The sequence below is a fragment of the Fundulus heteroclitus genome, chromosome 18 (assembly GCF_011125445.2).
Source record: "Fundulus heteroclitus isolate FHET01 chromosome 18, MU-UCD_Fhet_4.1, whole genome shotgun sequence".
NCBI classification, from domain to species: Eukaryota; Metazoa; Chordata; class Actinopteri; order Cyprinodontiformes; family Fundulidae; genus Fundulus; species Fundulus heteroclitus.
Genome location: NC_046378.1, coordinates 1,954,764 through 1,976,982, shown reverse-complemented (window position 1 = coordinate 1,976,982; position 22,219 = coordinate 1,954,764). Strand labels below are relative to the sequence as shown.

The following is a 22,219-nucleotide window of genomic DNA, read 5'->3' as shown; positions in this document are numbered from 1 at the left end:
CAATGAGCTCTGACTGAGCTTGACATATTTACAAAAGAATACAATAATGGGGTAAATTTTCTATCTATAGATTTACAAAACTTGTAGTTACCCCCAAAAGAGTTACTGTTGTAATTCTCACATAGATAGGGGCCCTACAGTTTAAAAAGTGAGTAGAAATCCAAGTCCATAAGAGGCATTGGACTGTCACAGAACTCTATTTGTGCATTTTTCTGATTGGAATGTTTCTATTCAAAATGCATTCGGTTGGCAACACAAACACAGGGGAGCCTCTGAGAGGTAGGTCAGAAATCCTGCAGAAGGAACTGTATCTTGTAACAATGTCATGTTAATTTGGCAAAAAGTTTAATAAAGTACCTAGAGTTCTTAAGAATGTAGTTGTAACGAGTAAACACAATGCCAAATAGTTATACAGACAGTTAAAGTTATAGTTAAAAAAACATTTGTGTAAAAACTGCAATTAGCATATTAGCTAAGTAATGGTCGCTTTGGCATATGTTCACATGGAGTTCATTGTCCATGAACTGTTATTTGACAGGGTGATAATTAATTAAACCGAGTCTAATATTCTTACATTTAAAATGTATGTGGGGAAATTATGGACACACCTCTCAGTTGGTACCAGTTGGTATGCTATGCTAAGCTAATTATTTGCCAACAGATGCACTTGGAGTGACTAAACTTGGAGTGAGACTTTGGGCAAACAAACAAGTACTACTGTTTCACGCAAAGTCAGATTTGATGTTTCAGCTTGCTTAAATATTCATACTCACTAATTTGATAAGAGTACAGACAGGTTTGTTTTTAGACAATGTTTGTGTTTTGTGCCCTGTGATTAAAGCTCGCTGGTATTGTATGAGGGCATCCAGAACTTGCTTTAAACAGCCAAGTTAATTGATTCTGACGTCAACTACTCAAATCACATCTCTAGAAAAGATAAACACTACAAACCATGACACAAGTTTAAGCCCCAAATTATTTCATACCGCAGTTGGTTTAACATCGGTTTAAAGTAATCTTTTAATTTTACCAAGATGTTTTTCTACTTACTGGAAGTATTATTAATGTTTTGGAGAAGACCAGCCATGGTCCAGACTTAAATCCGATAGAAAATCTGTGGAGAGGGCTAATTATGATGGCAAAGTAAAGTGACCTTCCAACCTCAAAGACTTGGAACTCATCACCAAAGTTAAAATACGAGCAGAAACATGAAAAACCCTGATCAGCAACTATAAAAAAGGCTTTAATTGCTGGAATGCCAATAAAAATTATTCAATTGATTGTTGAGAAGAGTATATGTTCTGTAAATAATAAGATTTTTTTTCAAATTTATATTTTAATTGTTTCCTAACTTTTCCAGGGATGCCTTTCTCATTTTCTTTCATAGTTTGAAAATCTAAATCTGCCATATTGACTCATCCTGTTGTTTCAGCAGCATGATGGGCTAAATCTGAGCCTTGGGAGATGGCTGAATATCGCATCTGGGCTCATGCTGCTGATGTGGACATGGAGCTTCTTAACTGGTCCATAGCGCCAGATGGCTACATCCCCAACTCTGTGATCAGGGACTGGAAGAAGAAAGAAAAACAGCAGAACGAGCCACACTGGAAGGACTTCTTGTTTAATCCTCCTTGCCATTTGGATGAGGGTACAACCAGTGATGGGAAAAATGAAACTCCTGGAAATATATGGCTTACTGAAGTCGAAGATGGAGAGGAAGAAATTAGTTTTGAGGTGAAACGGAAGAGGCGTGAAAAGTACAATGAACCAAACAAGAATGAGGTCGATAAACAGAATATAAACAGAAATGGAGGGAATAAAAGGAAAATCTGGGAAAGAACTGGTGCATTTAAACAAAAAATTCATGAGGGGAATGAAGAGGTAGAAGAAGCGTCTGGAAAGAAGGAAAGGGCTGGTACATTTAAACCTAAAATGCATGTGAGGAAAGAAGAGAGAGAGAATGTGTTTGGAGAGAGGGAAGGAACTGGTGAATTTAAACCAGCAATGCTTGAGAGGGAAGAAGAGGGAGGGAAAGAGGGAGGAGGGTTTAATCAGATGGACAGCACCCAGAGTGAGAACATGAAAGTCTTTACTGAAGGAAGTGTGGTGCCTCAGAAGAGTGAGGTCAGCTTAAGTCTGAAAAACACTGACAGCTTCATGTAAGTAATCAAACTGGTAGATGGTTTTAATTCCACAAATATGCCAAAATGTTAACTACCATGTTATACCATGTATGTTTGTGTGTGACAGAGTTTCCGGACCAGCAACTGAAGAGATCAGACCTCATACACCACAGAGTGATCTGCAGGACAGTACAGAGCTGAGAAAACCTATAACATCTCCACTTCCATCTCACTCCACGCCCCAACAATCCAGCACCATACCTAGAGGTACAATGAATCCCTGCGCAGATGTGGGAATGGGTATTGTTGATTTAACAGGAAATTAATGTTTTTTTTAACAGAGTGGTCGAAGTCCTCCATGGTCTCTGCAGACGCTGCCATCTCAAAGCAAGGTGACTGTGCTACCAAGTATTCTGTCAGTTCAGCATTACATTGGGTCTCATACAAGAACCGTTCATTTGACCTGTTTGCCATCAAAGCACAGAGCTGACATCAAAAGCATAGCATTCAAAACAACAGCTAATCGTGTTGTGTACCGTCGGACATTATCTGAGCCGCATAGTGTTCCTCTCTGAGGACTTATGTCACCAGATTGAATTGAGAACTTCAGTGAGCATCAATGTTCAAGTCTCAACTGGATTTAGAGACAGACTTTGACTGGGCCATTCTAACACGTTTAAACCATTCTGTTGTAACTCTGGCAGTACGTTTAAAGTCGTTCTCTGCCAGAATTTGGCCCCCACGGCTTTTCTTCCAATATTGCCCTGGTTTTAGCTCCTTAAAGCACCACTAAGTAACATTTTTACCTTAATATATCCTCTTCTAAGTCCCCGTGATTGTAATATAGGTGTTTATGAGACGATTAAGGGGTCTGTCATCTCCCCCTAGTGTCTCTGGCAGAAAAACCACACTTGGAACTTTCTGTGTTTTGACCCGGAGGCGGTCTTGTGGCTTTGTTGTCGTTCTCGTCATAAGACGAACAACTTTACGTTGTAAGGCCGTTGGTATCAATAGCAGTGTTACCAAGTCTGTTTATTGTAAGCAACACCTGTTTTTTTTTGTTGTTTTTTTTACCAAGTCTCCTGTAAACTTCGTGAGTCCCAGGTTACGTTTTATTGGGCTTGTTATTGACTGGCAAGTGTCTTGTTTGGGCAACCTAAGCAATTAGTTCACTTACTCCGTCCACTATCCGTCTGTATACACCTCTCTCTCTCTCTCTCTCTCTCTCTCTCTCTCTTTCTCTCTCTCTCTCTCTCTCTCTCAGCTCCTCCTTGTCTCCTCCTTCTCATAAATAAAAAAGAAAATGGACTCACCCACGCTGGATTGCGCTGGGCTCACTGTGAGCGGGTCTCTATCCGTATTCGTGTCTGCTTACACACATCTCTTTCTCCGTCTCTCTAGCTACTTTGAGAGAGATAGTGTGCTGTAGCTGTGGGGGAAACGTGGAGGGGAACGAGTATCAGAAGTCCTGTAGGGGGATAGGCACTCGAAAATGACTTAGTATGCCTTAAACCCTGAGCAGTTTCCCTGTCACTGCCAAAGAAAAGCAGACCCACTTCACGATGCTGCCACCGTCATGTTTTACTGTAAGGATGGTTTGCCAGGTGATGTTCTAGTTCTAGTTTGCCATTACACAACCCTTTTGCATAAACACAAAGTTGAGTTTCCATCTCATCTGCTGAGCACTTTCTTTCAGTCTGCTGTGTCCCCCTAAATGACTCGTGTCATTCTTTGAACAATGGTTTGTTCTCACCACTCTTCCATAATGGTGAGATTTGGGGAGTGCTGATTCTCACCTAAGGTTTTCACACCTTATAGAAAGAACCAGAACCTTTTTCCCTCATTACCTGACGCTGCGTCAGACTGAAATCTTACTGTTACAGGTTGGCGAAAATTGACAAAATTACTTCTGTTTGTTAAACGCCTAACTGAATGAGGCAGAGAACTTTCTGCAGAGAACTTTCAGAGAGATTTTTTTTAAACTTTCTTAATAGTCAGAAGTTTGGTATAGTGTTTGGTAACATATCATTTGTGTTTCAATCTGTGTGACTAAGGGTAAATCTTTTAGATTCCTTCTACTTATGGAATTTTGGCCCATTCCTCCCAACAAACTGTAGGAGACATGTCAGGTTTGTAGGAGGACATGTCTCCAAAGGTTTTAGTCTCTGTCCCTGACTGAATTTGTTATCTGGCTTTTTACCTGCTGCATTTGGAGTAATGGCTTCTTCTTTGCTGAGTGGGCTCTCAGCCCATGTTGGTACAGGACTCATTCACTATGGATGATAACACTCTGTTACCAGCTTCATCAGCATCTTCACAAGATTTTTGCTTATGTTCTGGGGTTGATGCACATTTTTTATACCCATAACACACTAATCTCTGGGACACACAAAAAAATGTCCACAACATGGACACTACGATGGCTGGACATTCCCATGCTGTCTATACTTGCATTTCAATCTTTGAGCGGATTAACGTTGCACCTTTCAGGCATTAGGAAATTACATCCTCAGGTGTGCAACCAATGAATTCAAATATTGTGAATTAAAGTATCAGAAGATTACAAAGACTTGACATCATCATCTGAGCTTCCCCAAATTGTTTGAAGGAACAGTAATGTTAGTGTGTGTAAACCCTCTGAATTTCAAGAACATAATAACCAATTCTCTAAAACAATCTCTCATTACTATTGTATTTTAAAAATAGAAATCTTTTTGGTAATCCTAACTTACCTAAAACACTAAAGATTTGTTCTGATTTAATGTCAGTGAGAAAAAAAAGTTACATTCTTTATAGAGCCTATGTAAACAGAATATAAAAAATATTGGTCTGGCAACCTTGTAAATTTGCCTGGAAATGTGTGACTTTTTGTTATAAACACAATTTTGCCCCCTGGACAGGATAAATTGTGTTCCTTCATTTAATTTTCTTTGTGTTTCATATAGCGTTGGATGCTCAAGCTGTAAACCGACAAACAAAGCTCATCACCACAGTACCTCCTGTACCGAGGCCTCCTCCACCAAGTCCAGAGGATCCCCCACACACACTGGGGGTTTGCCCCCCAAAACGGATTCCAGTTCAAGATCCCAGTTTCCTGCTGTCCCCTGCTAAACATGTCAACATCAAGGACCAATCCCAGACGGCTCTCGATCTAAATGTCCTGGCCCTCTTTAAAAGGTCTAAAGTCCACGCTCCAATGCTCTTTCCTCAGACGAAATATCCTGGGTTTAGTCCCACAGGGGGACTGTATTGGCAATTTGATGACATCTCTGCAGGATTACATGGACATAGCAGGAATCTTAGAGGCACTCCAGAATTTATTGTTAGATTGTCCGCCATCCACGGCCAGCATCACAGCCAGCATCACGGCCAGCATCACGGCCAGCATCACAGTCTGTATCACGGCCAGCATCACAGCCAGCTTCACGGTCTGCATCACGGCCAGCGTCACAGTCTGCATCACAGTCAGCATCACAGTCTGCATCACAGCCATATCCAACCAGAAGCTCCATGCCCTTCACACCCCGCTGATGACCAGCTCACTCTTCCTCAGTTCCTCTATCTGAACAGAAACAGCTCCAACAGGCCCACGCCTGAGGGGAGGAAGACCCTGCACCACTCAGACTCCCTGCAGGGTGTCCAATCTTCACGGGCGGTGGGGCAGTTTGCTGCAGAGCACCCACAGGAGCCTCCCCATGCGCCACAACCTTCAGTGACCCTCCCCATCCTCCAGCGGGGTCAAGCCGAACCATTCCAAAGGGTGGTGCAGAAGATCCAGCTGCAAGATGGCACAGAACCGACCCAGTGCTGCTTCAGCCAAGTGGTCCCTCTGCGTCCTCAACAAAGCTTTGTCACCTCACATCAATGCGGGAAGACTCAGTATGGAAAGCTTCAGTTTGATTGGACGAGAGGATTTTGAGATTAAAATCGAGTGAGGTTGTGATCGATTCGGTCAAGTCATGGTGTTTATTAAAGTGAAAATGGGTTTGTTTCAAGGAAACAAACTAAACTACATGTTCTGTGTTATGAGAAAGAGGTCTTTGTACAACTCATGAGCATGTTTTGCTACTTGTTTTACTTTAATACGTCTTTACCAGTTCATTTGCATACTGTCACAAAAAGTGACAATGTTTTTTGGACTGTGGGAGGAAGCCAGAGTACCGGAGAGAACCCACGCATCCACAGGGAGAACATGCAAACTCCATGCAGAAAGACCCAGGGCAAGGGTAGGACCTGAACCCAGGACCTTCTTGCTGCATGGCAACAGTGCTACACACTGAATTTCCATCAAGCGTAATTTTACCATACCAACATTATTTATAAAGCGCTTTAAAACAATCACAGCTGAAATAAAAGGTTGAAATAGCTGTAAACTATAAACATACATTAAAAGAACAAGAATATATAAACAAGGCATATATAGGAATGATAAAGATTTTTTTTTTATTTAAAATCAGTTTAAACAAACGAGGTCAAACTAAGTCTCACTGATGTTCAGATCCAAAAAATAAAACTAGGTTTTAGGATGTCATATTAAAATACTGGGGTTCACAGTTACAAAGGCAGCCATTAGGTCAAGCAGAACCAAGGCAGCAAAGTAAGAGAATCACATGCCAAATGGATATAATTGACGACTATTGTAACTGATTTGGTACTATGGTGAGCTTTAAAACCAGAAAGGTTTCCAGAATGTCAGTCTCAGAAAGAACGACTGTAGCTAACTGCAAACTATCTTTTTTAAAACATTTTGAAACAAATGGCAGCCTAAAATGACGTCTATACACGGTGATCTAGACCAGGTTTCCAGAGATGAGGTTGAAGTACTGTGTCTTTAAGTTTAATTGTGCGTTCACACAGAACGCGTTTTCGCCAACCAGAGTGACCAATTTACATGTCATCAATATGTACAGGTGCAAAAAAGTACGGCTGGCAAGACGGGAATCTAGCGACGCGACAGGTGCAATTGTGCCGATTACAGTGAAGCCACAACAACGCAACACCAGCAATGGATGCGAAGCGACAGTCGCTGGAGTTAAAAAATCTGAACTTTGGTGTCTCGTCGCGTTGCAACAACCAATCAGGAACTGGGCGTGGCTGTGATGCGGAGACGAAGCTGTTTCTATTCAGCATGGAAGACAAGCTGATAGTGGTCTGCGGTCAGCCTGAGTTCTATGACTCAACCAATTATTACTACGAGACAAGTTCAGAAAGCCTGGAGAAAAGTGAGGAGACTGGAGTGGCAGTGAAAGCATCACTAGATAACGCCATTGTACTGCTGAATTTCTGGCTTGTCGCCCAGATTTGGTGTGAACGCACCATTACAGGGACCACGCCACAACACAGACTGCCATTTACAATGGCAAGGACACATTGTGCAATACTGGCAAAGACCTCTTTGAAGAAATTGTCAAGGGACAGAATCGTGTGAGGTGCTTGATGGCTTCAGATGTCTCACCACATCCTCTAGGAAAGAGAGTATCTCTTGGAAGTGTCAGCATCAGAAGGTAGGAGCCCTTGTGGGGGGAACATTTTCAATAAAAGCCAAGAAGAAATGATTACACGTTTCAGACAATGCTTCAAAACAAGGGTCCTGAGGAGGGCTAAGAACAGAGGCAATGGCTACACAAGGGTTATGTCTGATGGATGACGTGAAATATTTTCCTAATAAGTTATTTTTGCCTCTTTAACAGCGTTCTGGTACTGACAGCAGCAGAGTCAGGGTTTTCTATAACATTCTCATTCACAATATATATATATATATATATATATATATATATATATAAAAAAGTCAAGTCAGTCCAAAGTTTTCCATTTCTGTGGCATCTGGTAACTTAACTAGATTTGCCAGGGAGTGACTGGTTTAATGCAAACTCGTGGTGCTCAGGCAGTCGCACTGCTGTTGTTGCTGGTGATTTATGAATTAAAAAAACAATCGTAATCAAACTAAGAAATGTTCAACACACATTATCTTTATTGACAAATGTTTCTCTGTTAGCAATATACGTTTTTGACATAGAGCTGTTTTTCTAGAAAACAGCTTGTTGATTAAAATACAAATTAAAGCTGAAGAAACAGATTTATAGCCAGCATTACCTCCTTTTTTCAAAACAAGAGGCTTAAATTATGAAAACCTATACAAGTCTATAAAGTAAAATGAACAATATAGTATGAAACTAACTGTGTTGGTGAAACATTTAGCCTGACTGGGAAGTATCAATGCAAGAGAACAGAGAATACTGTTTAGGAGGCAGATATGCAGTTCACTTGGGCATAAATCATACAGTGTAGACAGATGGCACCTGGGTCAGAGAAGCAGTGACATTCAGGAAAAACAGGTTTGCACTGTTAGACGATTCAACAAGATGGAGTAACATAGAGCGTAGCATGTAGGAGGACATCATTAAGGCAGCGTTTACAGCTTCCAGAAGACTATTAGGATCAAGTCAATCCGTTTCATTTACATGATCTGGTTTTATTTAGTGCAACGTGCTTCCACAAAATTACACTTTTAACATTTTACTGTCTCAGACTCCTCCTGCATGTCGGTGTTGTCTGGATCCAGATGCAGAAACGATGTGAACGCTCAGGAGCTAACACACAAGTGTTTCTGGTGCAGAGACCCACATTTATGGATAAAGATTAAATAGAGAGAGAACAAGCACCCTGTCCCTTCTAACAGCATACACATATTTTTAGACCACATTTAAAGATTGACAAAGGGATAATCATTTAAAACCATTAGAATAGAATATACACTTTTAATTTCTATCAGTCACTTATGATTTTGGATCATTTGGAGGGTACATATAATCTGAGTGATGCATTAGTGGACATGGACCGGTTCCTGGTCTGGAAGTACACCCAAACCAGTGGGTCACCCCCTTGCTGCTGCTCGCTGCCGGTCAGCTGACTGAAGGAAGGCTTGTAACACTCTTCCCTTGCTTACAATACAAAATCAATTGTTTGGAAATATTTTTGGGGAAGAAACGCACGGGAAGTCATAATCTACAAACATATCTCAACATGTCTGTCTTAATAACTGCAACGTGAAAACAGCAGGGAACAGATAATTTAACAGGGGTGCTCTAGGAAAAACACAAAAACATTTTCTGCACAGTAACACATCTATCAAAATAAGAATAAATAAATGCTATAACATTAACTTAACTTTCAGCAACCGAAGGAATAATAGCTACTTTTTAAAAGTTTCTGTTAAAGCTGTTAGATCAGGTACAAATTATACTCTTAAATTTATGTGAAAATAACGTCGCTGCGATTCCGCTAGAGTAACTGCAGCGTTGCTGAAATACGCTGCTTGAGATTAAATCAGAAAGATTTCACAGTGGTATTCATGTGTGAACATTTTGCACATCATTAATAAAACCTAAAACAATCCAATTCTGTCTGTACAATCAGAAGAGGAAACTGAACTCTGCCGAAGAGACTGGATTGAAATTACAGCTTCAGGTTTTAAATTGCCGTCAAGCAATAAAAGTCTGGTTCAGTGCAAAGCTGTGCAGATCTTAGCCTCACTCACCAGTTCTGGTACATGTAGGATCGGTTAAAATCCCTTTCAGCTTACTGTCATAAATATATTTGATCTCTTAAAGAGGTAGTATGCATATTGTAAAAATAAAAAATAAAAATACGTGTTGGAAGGCTGTATTCAGAACATGCATAGTGAAGTTATTCAAAGGGCACATTTGTTCTTTTAATGATGATGCAGCTATGTTTCACTACCATCCAACACATGGATGGAATTGAAACATCCTGGACCCACTGGCCTCTCTGTGTTAGCACAGATATAAAGTTAAACATGTAAATGGTACTGTCTGTGTTGACTATGTCAGAAGGCTAGAGCTTGTTTCTTTCTGATAATCCCAGTGGGCTGATGTGTGTGTGTTAAGGAGATGGTTCCATGAGGTAACTCAGGCTAGCACCCAAAGTATGACCCACAAACAGAAGGGACTCCTGACAAACTGATGCTCTGAGCACAACTTTGGTTCAAGTAGTGTTGGATGTCCTTACACGATGCGATTAAAAACACCGACCTCACATAGGAGAGGTTGAGTTTATACTTGAAACAAGGTTATGACAGACTGAACACACATAGCCCCTTCGGTTGGGGGGAGTTGGCATTATCTGGCGTCGTTGAGCTGCCGTGCCACCGTCAGGATCTCCTTGGCTCCTTTGCTCAGCAGTAATTTGGCTAGGTCGACGCCCAGCCGCTCAGCCGCGTCCAGAGAATTCGCAGGGAGCTTGATTGCCGTGACTCCCACTCTCTGGGCCCGCTCGTCCACATTCTCCAGGCTCTGCTGCACATAGACATTAGCAAAAAGTTCAAACCGGAGAATTCAGAGCTGCAAAGATGAGCCGTGGCCACCACATCTTCACGCTCACCTTGTCACCAGGAGCGATGCTGGTCTCCATGGTTTCTTTAAGACTCTCTGAGCCGTCTAGACTGTACACAGCACCGGTCAGATAGAGCTGAAAAACAAGCCAGATTTATAATTGGAGGGTTAATGATGAATGTGGATCCAGTTTTTTCCTGATATTTAGGACTATTTTGAAAACATTTGTCAAACTGAGGCATAAATATGTGTTAAACAGGATGAGGTAGGTTTGCCTCACCCCCTTATATTTGACTGGAATATGAAGTACTTCTTAAAATCAATACAGTGCCGGGTTTGTCCCATGTTTTAAAGGTTGTTTTGAATGTAGCATCATCCAATCAAGCATCACCCAATCAGAGGGAAGTCCTTGTTCCTTATTCGCAAAAGTTCTACTTAAACCAATGATCTTATCAATTAGGGATTTAGTATATGAGCTGACCTCTTTAGGAACTTTAGGAACAGAGTACATCACGATCTGATGTGCTTATTACAAAACAATGAATTGTAATGTTGAATTTCACCTTTAATTGTTTCGTATTCGGACATTTCATTTGCATGTGAAGAAAATACACATGCAACATTTTTTAATATATGAAGCCAATTAAGTAAAGGTACTTTAAAATGTTATTGAATCAATAGGAAATATTACAAAATTGGGATACATAAACATTTAAAAAGGTCAAATTATTTCTATTTAGGCTGAAACAATTGAAAACACTTTACCCATTAAAACCTTGATCAAACAGCCCTTTATAAATATTCAGTTTCCTTATTGATGTTATTTATATAGCATTTTATGTTTTAGTCTGTAAAAGGAATTTGTACATTTATAGGACAGTCTATCCATTGCCCTATGCAGTACCAAACAGCAGAACAACAAAAAAGCGTCAGTTGTTAGCATGACATGACATTAGCGTGTGTAGCTAATTAGTGCAATAATTATTGTTTTTGATAGAAGAGGGGATTTACTTCTAATTCATAGTAGCTTGTCTGCATTAGCTTCCTGACCTTAGATTTAAGATAGGTTTCAAGAAATTCAGACATACTCAACAAGTGCAGCAAATACAAGCTAACTGTATGCAGTTAGCTAGTATTAGCCAATCTCAGACAGTTAGCTGCAGCTAGTCAAGTCTGTTAGCATCATGCTATTTCAGGGGACATATTTTACAGACACCAGCCTAAAATTAAACACTTTTGTCTGACACCAAGCTGGTTCTGTTGGAGTATAGGAGCGCAGGTGTTCTGCCACAGTTATCACTCACTCATGCCATAATGAAAAGTTGTTCACCAATCTCCTTGTGAATAGAAGTACTTTGTTTTTGCAAATGCAACAGTGATATATAGCCTATAGCCATCGTACTGCTACGTTATCACTGCTTCTACTACATCAAAGTATTTAACTAGAATTTAGCTCAGGTTCAAAAGTGCATCATGGGGATTAATGCCGCTAGCAGTAATTGTTACTCTGTGTTGTGAAATGAATCTGTAGAGAAACAAACTTGGCTTTTTTAAATTGCTGCTGACCAAAAAAAAAAAAAGCAGCTAAACTTGTTGATAAATCTGTCCGGCTGGTAACGCCGATGCAGAGTTTTAGTCTCCACTTTTTCACAGCAACCCGAGTTCAGAATCTACTTCTGAAGGCAAAACAAAATGTGGCTGTGGTATTAGAATCTGGTAAAACTATAAAACTGCGACAACCTTATCTTCACTGTATGAGGAATTTGAGACTTTTAAAATCTGAAAGAAGAGTAGAGCCAGCGGACTAGATGATTAGTTATTGACGACAGATGAATTGAACAGTGCCCTGTGTAACTGAACGCACGTCTAACCCCTGCCAGCAGACCGGGTGCATGCACAGGAGCCGTACTTTTTACAGTCAAAGCAGCAGGAGGTAAACAGCAGAGTAAAGTCCTCCTCTCGCCAGCATTCCTACCTGTGAGTCCTTCACCTTGGTATGCACAGCCACAGGAACACTACAGCCGCCCTCCTACAAACAAAAGTTATGCTGAATAAACTCCACTCCTGGATTTGAGCAGTAGGAAATGTAAATAAGGAGAGTTTTTGGTGTACCAGTTCTTTGAGGAAGGCTCTCTCAGCGATGCAGCGCAGCACGGTGTCAGGGTCATGGAGGACAGACACCATCTCCAGGATATCTGTGTCTCTGGCCCGGACCTCCACTGCCAAAGCTCCCTGAAGACAAATGCACAGATGATGATTATTACAGGAACATGCACACAATTACCTTTTCTAAACCACAAACTGGACATGGTTTCTTCCTCTACCTGGCCAACAGCGTACATGCAGTCTTCAGGCTCCAGGATCTGGCAGTAGAGAAACAATCACAGAGGTTGTTAGATGAAAACCAAAGAGAAACATCTGAGAGAGGATGTGACATCACGAGGAGGAGTACCAGGCTGATCCGGTTCTCCCAGCCCATCCTTTTAAGGCCGGCAGCAGCCAGGATGATGGCAGCAAAGTCATCCTTCTCATCCAGCTTTTTCAGACGCGTGTTCAGGTTCCCGCGCTATAGACTGCAGTTAAGAAAAGCTCCCATAGCAACAACTGCACAACTACACAATAATTCACATTCCTTTAACTTTTTCATACTAACGCAAGAGACTTCAGTGCAATGTATTTAAGGTGATAGGCGGACAAATCAGTGCATAATTGTGAAGTAGAGAAAGGCCCGTTGAGTATCTGTATCTGGTCAAAGGTAGATGAAAGAGGTATAGAGCCAAATACAGGGCAATGCTGGACTTGAGTCTGGAGTGGTGCTTCAGGTTCCAGCAGAAAAAAAAAAAATCACCCTAAACCTACACATGATTATACTTTGATTAAGATCAGAGTATATCCATGTGTTTCAATGACCTAGTCAAAGTCCAGACCTAAAAACAATTGTGAATCTATGGCAAGACGTTGATGTTCACGTCTTATCTGACTTAGGTTGAGCTATTTTGAAAAGAAGAATGGGCGAAATCTTTAGTCTTTATTTGTTGGTGAGAGGTGGTGTTTCTAAGTACTAATCCAAGAAGGCTGGATCCAACTGCATCAGAGGTGAGGAATTTAGATTCAGAAAGTAAAAAATAAATTATTTCCAACAGGGACCAAAATCACCTGGTGAAGTGAACAGGACGAAGGAAACCCAAGCAGGATTTTTACTTTCCTGAGGCCGGATTCCCCACCTCTGAGCTACATGCAACACTGTTCAGGTCTTTATTTGTAAGAAGAATTACCAGCACGACTCTGTTTCCGCCCATTTTACACATACTTTGTCTTGGCCTACGACATGAATTCCAATAAAAAACACTAACAATTGAGGCCGTCAGGTGACAGAATGTGAAAAGGTTCAAGGCAAATAAATACCTTGGCAACACACTTAATATATCCATCAACTGCTGGAAGTTCCCCTGTGGTTTTATTTTCTAAACAGACCATTCTTCTGCCTCTTTAATTGGACTCTGCGTATGGTGACGAAGCCCAACAGGTTCAGGATGAAATAGAGAAACTGTCCCAAAGGATACGATATCTTTGAACTCCAGGTGGGGAAACCTCTTCTTCAGCTGGGCAGCGCGCCGTAATGAACTCGTGCCAATCACACTGCAGACACACAGATACACCCCATGAAATCCAATCTGTTCATTTAAGCATATATAAACACAACAAGCTTCCTAACGGAGCCCTACCTTTTCTCTGGCAGAGTGTCCAGAGTTTTCCCCGCATTGTTCGGATGGAGCACCACGGCATCATGGGGGTTCTCCCTCCTGAAACAGAGAACAGGAGTAGTACGTGCTGCTGGACCGCCAGCCGCAGTAGGACTGGACCTACTAATAATGGACTAGAGGTGAACCCAAACTGCCCCGCCCCTTCATCCCCTCAGCTCTGCTCCTGCCTGGAAGAAACGCTGAAGTCTGTGGACTAAAGCGGAATCGCCTGGACTTTTAAAGCGTTGCTTTTTTTTGTACAATTCAAAACAACCTGTTTTAATGTAGCCAAGTTGTTGTACATCAGCGCCTCTTTGTTCCTTTTTCTTTGCCAGCTAAATAAAATAAAAAACACCGGCTCAAACGGTGCAATGCTCAAAGAAATTGTAAAAAGAAAAAAAGAAAACGATCACAAATTATATAGCTTTTAGTGAGCATGGTAACATTTATAACAGGCCAGTCAGAACCAAATGAGGGCTTGTATGCAGCAACAGGACCGAGGCACCGAGGTGGCCAACAAGCAAAGACAAACTCCTCTGTGCCAGACGCTGCTATAGAACCAAAGCTGAGACCAACAGCAGGAGGTTGACCCAAACAGAACCAGGATCTTCTGCTCTGCACCAAATCCACAACCAAAGAGCCTAAAAACGATTGAAGATGCAATAAAACATCTGCTTCTGGATTGCTTTAGCTTTGCACGGACGACTAATGATGCTAAAAAAATACAACTTAAGCTGCCGGTCCAGTGACCGTGTACGTTTATATAGATGGGTAGGAACGGATCCCCTTTCTACTCTGGTAGATAAAAGCTCATAGTGTGGGTGTACTTCCTTTAACTATGACTGTATGTCAGCAATTCTTCTCCACAGACTGAGCATTTTATCCACTAGGGGAATAAATCCTGGATATTCACCCACACCGTCCCTTCCCTGGTAGAGTATGTGCTGAAAACAGATCAAAATGGCCAAAATTTTCCTTGTCTCCAAAGACTGCAGACTGTGGACTTACTTCAACACGGCGCCGATGGTGAATCCTGCAGGCAGGCTGGTGGGAAGATCTTTGAGCGAGTGAACAACCAGGTCGACCCTGTCAGCCACACAGGAAGGACATCTGTTAGAGCGGCTCTGTTCATGTTTCATGGTAGAACGCGCTCATTCAGCTGCAGCCCACAACCACCTGCTACATCTGAGGTGGCCGCGCTTTAAAAGGGCTTCCCTCTGTATGACTTCAGCTACACACACACACACACACACACACACGGTGGCTCGCAAAAGTATTCACACCCATTCAACTTTTCACATTTACTGGAGTGGAAGGTGAACCTCTGCTCCATTCTCAGGTCTGCTGCAGACTCTGATGAATATTTGCCCATTAGGTGACTTCTTAGGGCTGTTGGTTGCTCTGGATTTACTGTAGGGTCATCAGCATGAAGGGTGCTGAATACAAACGCTAACCTAACAGATTTTAATTGCAGGAAAAAAGAAATTGATAACCATGTATCATTTCCCCTCCACTCGCCAGCTTAGTGGTGGTCCCTAACATGAAGTCCCAATGAAATAGATGGAAGGTGGTGGTTGTAAAATGCCAACGTGTGAAAAAAATTGTCAAAGGGTGTTAACGCTTTTGCAAGACAATCGGACGTACAGGCGTATCCGACAGCAAGACGTTTTTTAAGGCTTTTCTGTTATGCAACGAATGAATCACTAAGAAAGTAATCAGCCTGTGACGAAAAGCCTGGATTTCTATTTGCAACCGAAGCCTGACTGAATATCTGCGTGAGTGTGCCGTCGGTGTCACACTTACTCATTCCTCTCCAGGGCGTTCTCCAACTCTTTGGTGAACAAACTCTTCTCACCGATCTGAATGAAAAGCACAGAGGTTCTGTTAGCTCCACGCTGTAAACTTCAGATACAGCCCAGCGCACATCATGTCCACTACAACAGCCTCTGAGGGAACGCTGTGGATTTCCTTTCTAGTAAAACACTAAATCAGACCTGCGTGTGTGTTTCAGGAAAAGGGGATTGTATATCTGACATTAGTTTGGCCATGTGACAGTGATGCAGCAAAGGATTGTGGGGTGTTTAACTGAAACAAACAAGCAGTGTGGTAATTTTTTTTAACATATTGCATATTTATCAGTTAATATTGGTTATAGCCATAAAACATCAATATTAGTATTGGATATTAATATTGGCCCAAATTTTCAGATCGGTGCATCTTTAGAATATGTTTTTTCCTACTTAGGTTTCACTTTCTGCACACACCATAAACCATGAAACAACACAATGTTGGCTTCTGGTCCAGCAGTGTGGTAGAGGGGATTTGTTTATTTTATTGGCAAAAAAAAAATCAGATCTCCTTTAAGCTGATCAACACTTCAATTGGTCAAACCTGGACTGAATTATCCTACACTAAATACAAATTATTGTGTCGCCTTTTTCTGTTTGTAAAAGTTCAAACATCAGGAGCTTCAGTGCTTCGTTTGGGACCTAAACCGGACACAGGTTAAAATCCTGTAAAACCCATTTTATTATTTTTTCTGAGTTTTTCCTTCAGTTAAATCCATCACAGTGACTTTTTATGAAGTGATGATATGCCAAAGCGTAAAATAAAAAAAAAAAATTATTCATCTTGGAAAATATGACAATATCTAGACGTCAAGGAGTCCAGTCAAACCAAACTGATCAATAAGATCGACAGAAACTCAAAGTGAGACGTGGAAATTCAGAGACAAAATTTGAAAAAAAGAAGCCCTGTATTCTTAGGAAAATAATTTTTTTTGTACTTTTCGATAACAGAATCAGGACACGGGGAGAAACTTGAGCAGTATTATTTATCCAGACCTGCAAATTCACAACTTTTCAAAACTTTTCTCAACTGTGGAGGAACCCTGTAGTATATAATGACTGTGTAACACCTGTTATATGTGAGTTTTATACATATGAGGTTAAATTGAAAACAGCTGTCCAGAACAGTGTATGGTACTGATGCTTGTTAGTTAGTCTTGGATGAGACAAACAAACCTTACCTTTGATAAAGCTTTGTCAAGGATTACATCTCCCATTGTCGACATGGCAACTGAAAGACAGAAGATGTTCATCAGTGATGGTCAGGGTCAGTAGAACTGGGAGGAAACGTTGTCCAGCAGTCTAAACGGGGACAGCTCAACATCTGCAATCACCACACAAAGCTCTGTGCTCCAGAAACCAGGGTCGTGAAGGTAGTTCTGTTCGTTTTATGTCAACGAGGGATAAATAGGCCAGCGGCTTTTAACATGAAGCTCACTGAAAAGCTCTCTGTTGGACCATAACACTGTTCTATTCCCATCAAAGCGTGATCTTTTGCGTTTCTGCAGATGCAGCTAAAGAACGAGGACTATGCAACGTTTCTTTGTGATCGCCCGTCAGTGAGATGCTGAGGATGCAACTTCTATGATTAGCTCAAGGCCTCTACTGAACAAGCAATACAGTCTAGTTCTTAAGGAGGAAATTCTCAAGAAGTGGGGCGTCAATCATGATTGTTCCACACTTCAGTATGTGACTCATGTGCCACTTAGCTTGTGTAATCGGGACAGTTTAGAGCCTCTGAGAGAAGAAGAATATAAATGAGACGAGGTTTAGGTCCCTCCCTCGGCTGAGCACCCCCCGATCTGATAAGACAAGCTGACTTTGAGTTGTTCCTGCCTGCACGCGCGTACAAATCCTAGCTTACTAACACTTGTGCATGACCTGGTCGCTGAGGCACAACAGCAAAGACCCAGGTGGGACGGCCATGCGGAGGAGGACAGGTGGAGCACGTCCAACAGAACTAATTTAAACAGGGAGGTGTTTTCAGCGCTCTCACAGCCAGAATCACATCCACATCAACGGTAAATCCATTCTGGCCTTCTTTTTCCTGAATGAGCCGATTATTCAACAAGAGGTTGCAAAGGTTTTTGAGAACAACGGGGAGCCCGCCCAGCCATTTGGATTCAGGTTATAGAGAAAGCAGACACAAGGTCCAGGCAGGTCATTGGAGCCCTCCTTCTGGCAGCCTCATTTGAATCTGCCTTTAAAACATAGTCCACATATTAGTACACTGCAAAAAGAGAACTAAAAATAAGTAGAATTTTCTTGAAATGAATGTATTTGCCCTTGATTTGAGCAGGTAAATAAGATTATTTGCCAATGGAATAAGATTTTTGCACTTAAAATAGGGACAATTCATATCCGTCATCTTATTACAAGTGGTGTATATCTAATTATCTTATTTTAGGGGTAAAAATACTCATTCCATTGGCAGATAATCTTATTTACCTGCTCAAATCAAGGGCAAATACATTCATTTCAAGAAAATTCTACTTATTTTTAGTTCTTTTTTTGCAGTGTAGCAGGGTCCTCAGATGAAACAGAACTGGCAGCTTTAAGCTCGTCTGAAAACTGCCTCTGACGGCGTGGAAAGGCCGTCTGGAGAGAAAACTAAAAGATTGAGCTGTTTTGGCCACAATGACATTATCTATGCTTGATGGGGGGGGGGGGGGGAAATCGCTTTCACACCCAAGAACACTAGCAACTGTCGAACACGGTGAGGACAGAATCGTGCTGTCTGCTCTGCGGCCATTTCTACTAGTGCCTAAAGTGGGAGGAATAATGCAACAAAACTACCAACAAATTTCATCAGCTTCATCTTCAACTCAACAGATCAGAGGTTGAAACCCGGTGCTCTGACAGGACAATGATCCCAAACACACTGCAACGCTGCTTTTGGACTGCATCAAGCCTTACATGCACAGAATGTAACCCTTAGGACCAGGTATGGACTGTGGTTGAAAGCCAGGTCTGTGGAGCCAGAACTATACCAAGAGCTCTATGATGGCTTTAAATCATAGAGCTGGAGGGGTAAGCATATATAAGAAGCTGAATGTATAATTTTCACCCTGTACAGATTAGGTGAAAAAGCTGCAGTAAATTTATACTGGTGCGTAGAATAAGTTTTTTTTAAATCAATAAAGTTCTAGAATACTTTTCCTCCTGAAAACAGTCCTTTCAAAGTCCAAACCCTGTTCTCCATTTCATCCCGGTGACGGGTGGAGGGGATCTTCAGCCTATAGCTACATGTGCAGCGGCAGCGGCGGCCTTCAGACCTGGCCAGATTCTACTACCTAGTTTCATCTCCTGGCAGAAGAACCTGCGTCTCTCACCTATCTCCAGGTGGACGTCAGGGTGGAGCTCCTTCAGCTTGTCGGCCACGCTGTCTGTCTGGATGCGAGCCAGCTGCAACGGCAGAAAAATCAAACGATCGGACATATACCTCATTAGTCAAGACAGCGAGAAATCATGAAATGAGCAACGGTCGGCCAGGAGGAGGATCCCTCGTCAGGGCAAAGCCGCGGTGTTATCGCCGCTGCAGACGTCCTGCCCCGCTGTATCTGGAGCCGCGTGGTGCTATCAGATAATCCGCAGTTAACGGACACCCTGGACCTCTGCAGGGCCTCGCTCCATCTTAGGACTAAATGTAGCCCAAAGGCAGCGGGGGAAATGTGGGCCGAGGTGCAGGAAGAACCGCGGGGCTGTACCTGGCTCTTGCGGGTCCCGATCCTGATGACCCGGCTGGCCTTGCCGCTCCCGTCCTGACAAGGCAGAAAGAAAGCAGTTCAGACAAAGCGTGTCAGCCAAGAATCTCCGCCTGTACGTTACCACGCTCCCACAGTCAGCCACCGCGGTGGAGCCGCACCGGGCTCCGCTGGCCCTCACCCTGATGTACTTGTAAGGTCCTTCCTCCATCATTGTGTTTCTTCGCTGCGAGCTGCTGCACTGTGGCGCCTATTGTGTCGGCTGAGAGTCTGAGGCTGCCTGCTGCGTCTTTGGTGACAAGCTTTATGCTGCCTGAGGTCATAGATTCTCCAGAAACAGTGATCTGACTCACTGATCCTCCCCTTCTACCAGCCTTTCCCTAAAGGACACCCCCCCCCCCCACACACACACACACACACACACACGTCCAGCAGATCTCTGCTGCTGACAGATAAGTGCCAGTTTACTGAAGCCGTTAGAAAAGGCAGGGATGGGCAGCTGACATGGGGGGGGGGGGGGGGGGGTGTAAGGTGTGGTCCCAGTGAGGTCTACATGTGGGAGTCCCGTAACACTGTTTCATGAATGGACGTCAGCCATCCATCCATCCATCATCGGTTAGTGACAGCACAGTGACATGAATTAAGAGTCAGAATAATGATCTTACGTTTCTGATTACTCAGTTAAAACGCAGGCGGCCCACATAGAACCTCTATGGAAACGCCAAAATGACCAAACACCAGTACTGCAAATAAATTCGAGTCACCAAGTTTTCCAGGAAAATTTTATCTAAAATATATCCTGGATTTTCTCTCCTCCTCGCTGGGTCATATCTATATATGCAGTTAAATGTTCTAGGATAGGACAGACGACTTATAGGGAAAAAATATTTATTGATAAAATAGAAATCATATTGATTGATAATTATCAAAAAATATGTTCTATACATTTTAAGTGCCACCCTGACCATGTTATACGCTGTTGCTTAATGATCTATTTTTTTTTATAACGAACACAAACACTGAATTCAAACTGAACCCTTTACTGATCCAACTTTGTACTAAAACTGCAAGTTTTTAAAAAGGAACGTTTGCGAAAATCTTTCAGTTCTGAGAAGATTCTATTAATAAACCAGAACACAGGGAGGGATTTACAACAGGACAATAATCTAAATCTCACATTAAACCGATGGAGAAATCAAACCAACTTTAAGCTTCTGGAAAAGCTTTCTGACACACCTCACCCATGAAAATACTTCAAAGTGTGAACTATGCCTAAAAGCCAGGGGCATGAAGAAATCAGACCAGTCAAAATGAATTTGACAAATTTAGCCCCAGATGAAGGGTTAAAGAGGGGTCAAATATCACTAAGTGATTGAGATGCATTATCACCACATATTAGTGGGGGTGTATGTTGAGATTTGGGCCTATATATAGAACATTAACCCCCTGTGTTTTAGAGAAAACCCAGATTAAGTGGACACTCACACCCACTTCTTTAGTAAAAAAAAAACAATGCAATTGTATGCTGCGTAACGTAAAACATGGGGGACTGCAACTTGTCCATATTTCTGATTACTTTAGCGAACATGTTTACGATCTGTGAAAATGTGTTCTAAATTTAACACCAGGAACACGTTCATTAAAAAGCGCTTAATAAAACCTACAGCCTAGACTGGTCCGTCCAGGACGGCAGTGATCTGGCTAAATAAATGTGTTCTCCTAAACCCAGAGAGCGTTCTGTTTGATCTTCACTCCAGCAGTGAAACTTTAAAATGTGTAGATGTGTAAATGAAAAGTGACAGCCTGTTCCCTGGCTCAGCTTTGCTACCGCGTGTCCCTCCGTTTTTCTGACCAATCCAAAACACCCTTTGCAAGCAAGACACAGCCAAGAGCCAATCAAGGCGCCACAAACGACTGACGTAAGCGGAAATGTATCTGAGCGCCCTGAATGACGGCAGACATGGCCGTGATTAGATAAAAACCTACCTGCGAGCTCGCTTCCTCCGACATGTCGGTGATCCGTCTATCTCGGTCGGTGCTGCGGGAGTCAGGAGCTTGCTTTGAGCAACACTCTGCACATCAGAAAAACACTAAATCCTGGAAAATCCTCAGAGCTCGGCTCTCCTTCCGCTCCCTATGGGAATGAGCGTGAGTTCTGGTGACGTCATCACACCAACTAGAGGTCATTTCCTCCTTCTAACTAGCGCCCTCTAGACGAATCCTGACAGAAAGCTTTTTTATTGAGTATCGTGAGACTAAGTATATATATATAATTTTTAATTACAAGCTGTATGCAACGAAAATTCGTTCTGTATGCACTCTGTACATACAAATTGACAAATAAAGATGTCTAAGTCTAAGTCTAAGTCATATCCTGCAAACATGGAAGCCAGTAAGAGAAGAGGCCAGGAATAAACAGAATACCACATCATATACATGCTGTGGAAGTTA

General features: G+C 42.1%; 2 protein-coding genes across 4 annotated transcripts; one reads left to right on the top strand and one right to left on the bottom strand.

The window, feature by feature from the left end:
- Positions 1-1,436: 1,436 nt before the first annotated feature.
- On the top strand, positions 1,437-6,196 carry LOC110366917. The gene is made up of 4 exons (XM_021310740.2): positions 1,437-2,159; positions 2,251-2,390; positions 2,465-2,515; positions 5,069-6,196. Exons 1-4 carry the CDS (start codon positions 1,465-1,467, stop codon positions 6,040-6,042), a joined length of 1,860 nt encoding a protein of 619 aa, XP_021166415.2. The 5' UTR covers positions 1,437-1,464; the 3' UTR covers positions 6,043-6,196.
- Positions 6,197-8,071: 1,875 nt separating this feature from the next.
- On the bottom strand, positions 8,072-21,962 carry LOC105917855 (porphobilinogen deaminase). 3 transcript variants are annotated; one of them, XM_012852786.3, is made up of 14 exons: positions 21,755-21,962; positions 19,772-19,825; positions 19,397-19,469; positions 17,246-17,295; positions 16,021-16,076; positions 15,226-15,303; positions 14,200-14,277; positions 14,038-14,113; positions 12,927-13,040; positions 12,799-12,837; positions 12,587-12,706; positions 12,450-12,503; positions 10,524-10,610; positions 8,072-10,438 (listed from the first exon to the last, which is right to left on the bottom strand). In XM_012852786.3, exons 1-14 carry the CDS (start codon positions 21,776-21,778, stop codon positions 10,262-10,264), a joined length of 1,080 nt encoding a protein of 359 aa, XP_012708240.2. In that variant the 5' UTR covers positions 21,779-21,962; the 3' UTR covers positions 8,072-10,261. The 3 variants fall into 3 exon arrangements, with proteins under 3 accessions (XP_012708240.2, XP_012708239.2, XP_012708238.2); XM_012852785.3 differs by lacking the exon at positions 21,755-21,962 and adding an exon at positions 19,950-20,166 and having other exon boundaries at positions 8,072-10,435; XM_012852784.3 differs by lacking the exon at positions 21,755-21,962 and adding an exon at positions 19,950-20,165.
- Positions 21,963-22,219: the final 257 nt, after the last annotated feature.

What these genes read in the sequence shown, in the direction of transcription:
- LOC110366917 (XM_021310740.2), top strand. Translation starts at nt 1,465, where the DNA reads ATGGCTGAATATCGCATCTGGGCTCATGCTGCTGATGTGGACATGGAG. An exon ending in ATCCAGCACCATACCTAGAG is followed by an intron (nt 2,391 to 2,464) that starts GTACAATGAATC and finishes TTTTTTTAACAG; the next exon opens with AGTGGTCGAAGTCCTCCATG. An exon ending in CGCTGCCATCTCAAAGCAAG is followed by an intron (nt 2,516 to 5,068) that starts GTGACTGTGCTA and finishes TGTTTCATATAG; the next exon opens with CGTTGGATGCTCAAGCTGTA.
- LOC105917855 (XM_012852784.3), bottom strand. Translation starts at nt 19,982, where the DNA reads ATGATGGAGGAAGGACCTTACAAGTACATCAGG. An exon ending in GACCTTACAAGTACATCAGG is followed by an intron (nt 19,826 to 19,949) that starts GTGAGGGCCAGC and finishes CTGCCTTGTCAG; the next exon opens with GACGGGAGCGGCAAGGCCAG. An exon ending in CCAAGGTGAAGGACTCACAG is followed by an intron (nt 10,611 to 12,449) that starts GTAGGAATGCTG and finishes CTTGTTTTTCAG; the next exon opens with CTCTATCTGACCGGTGCTGT.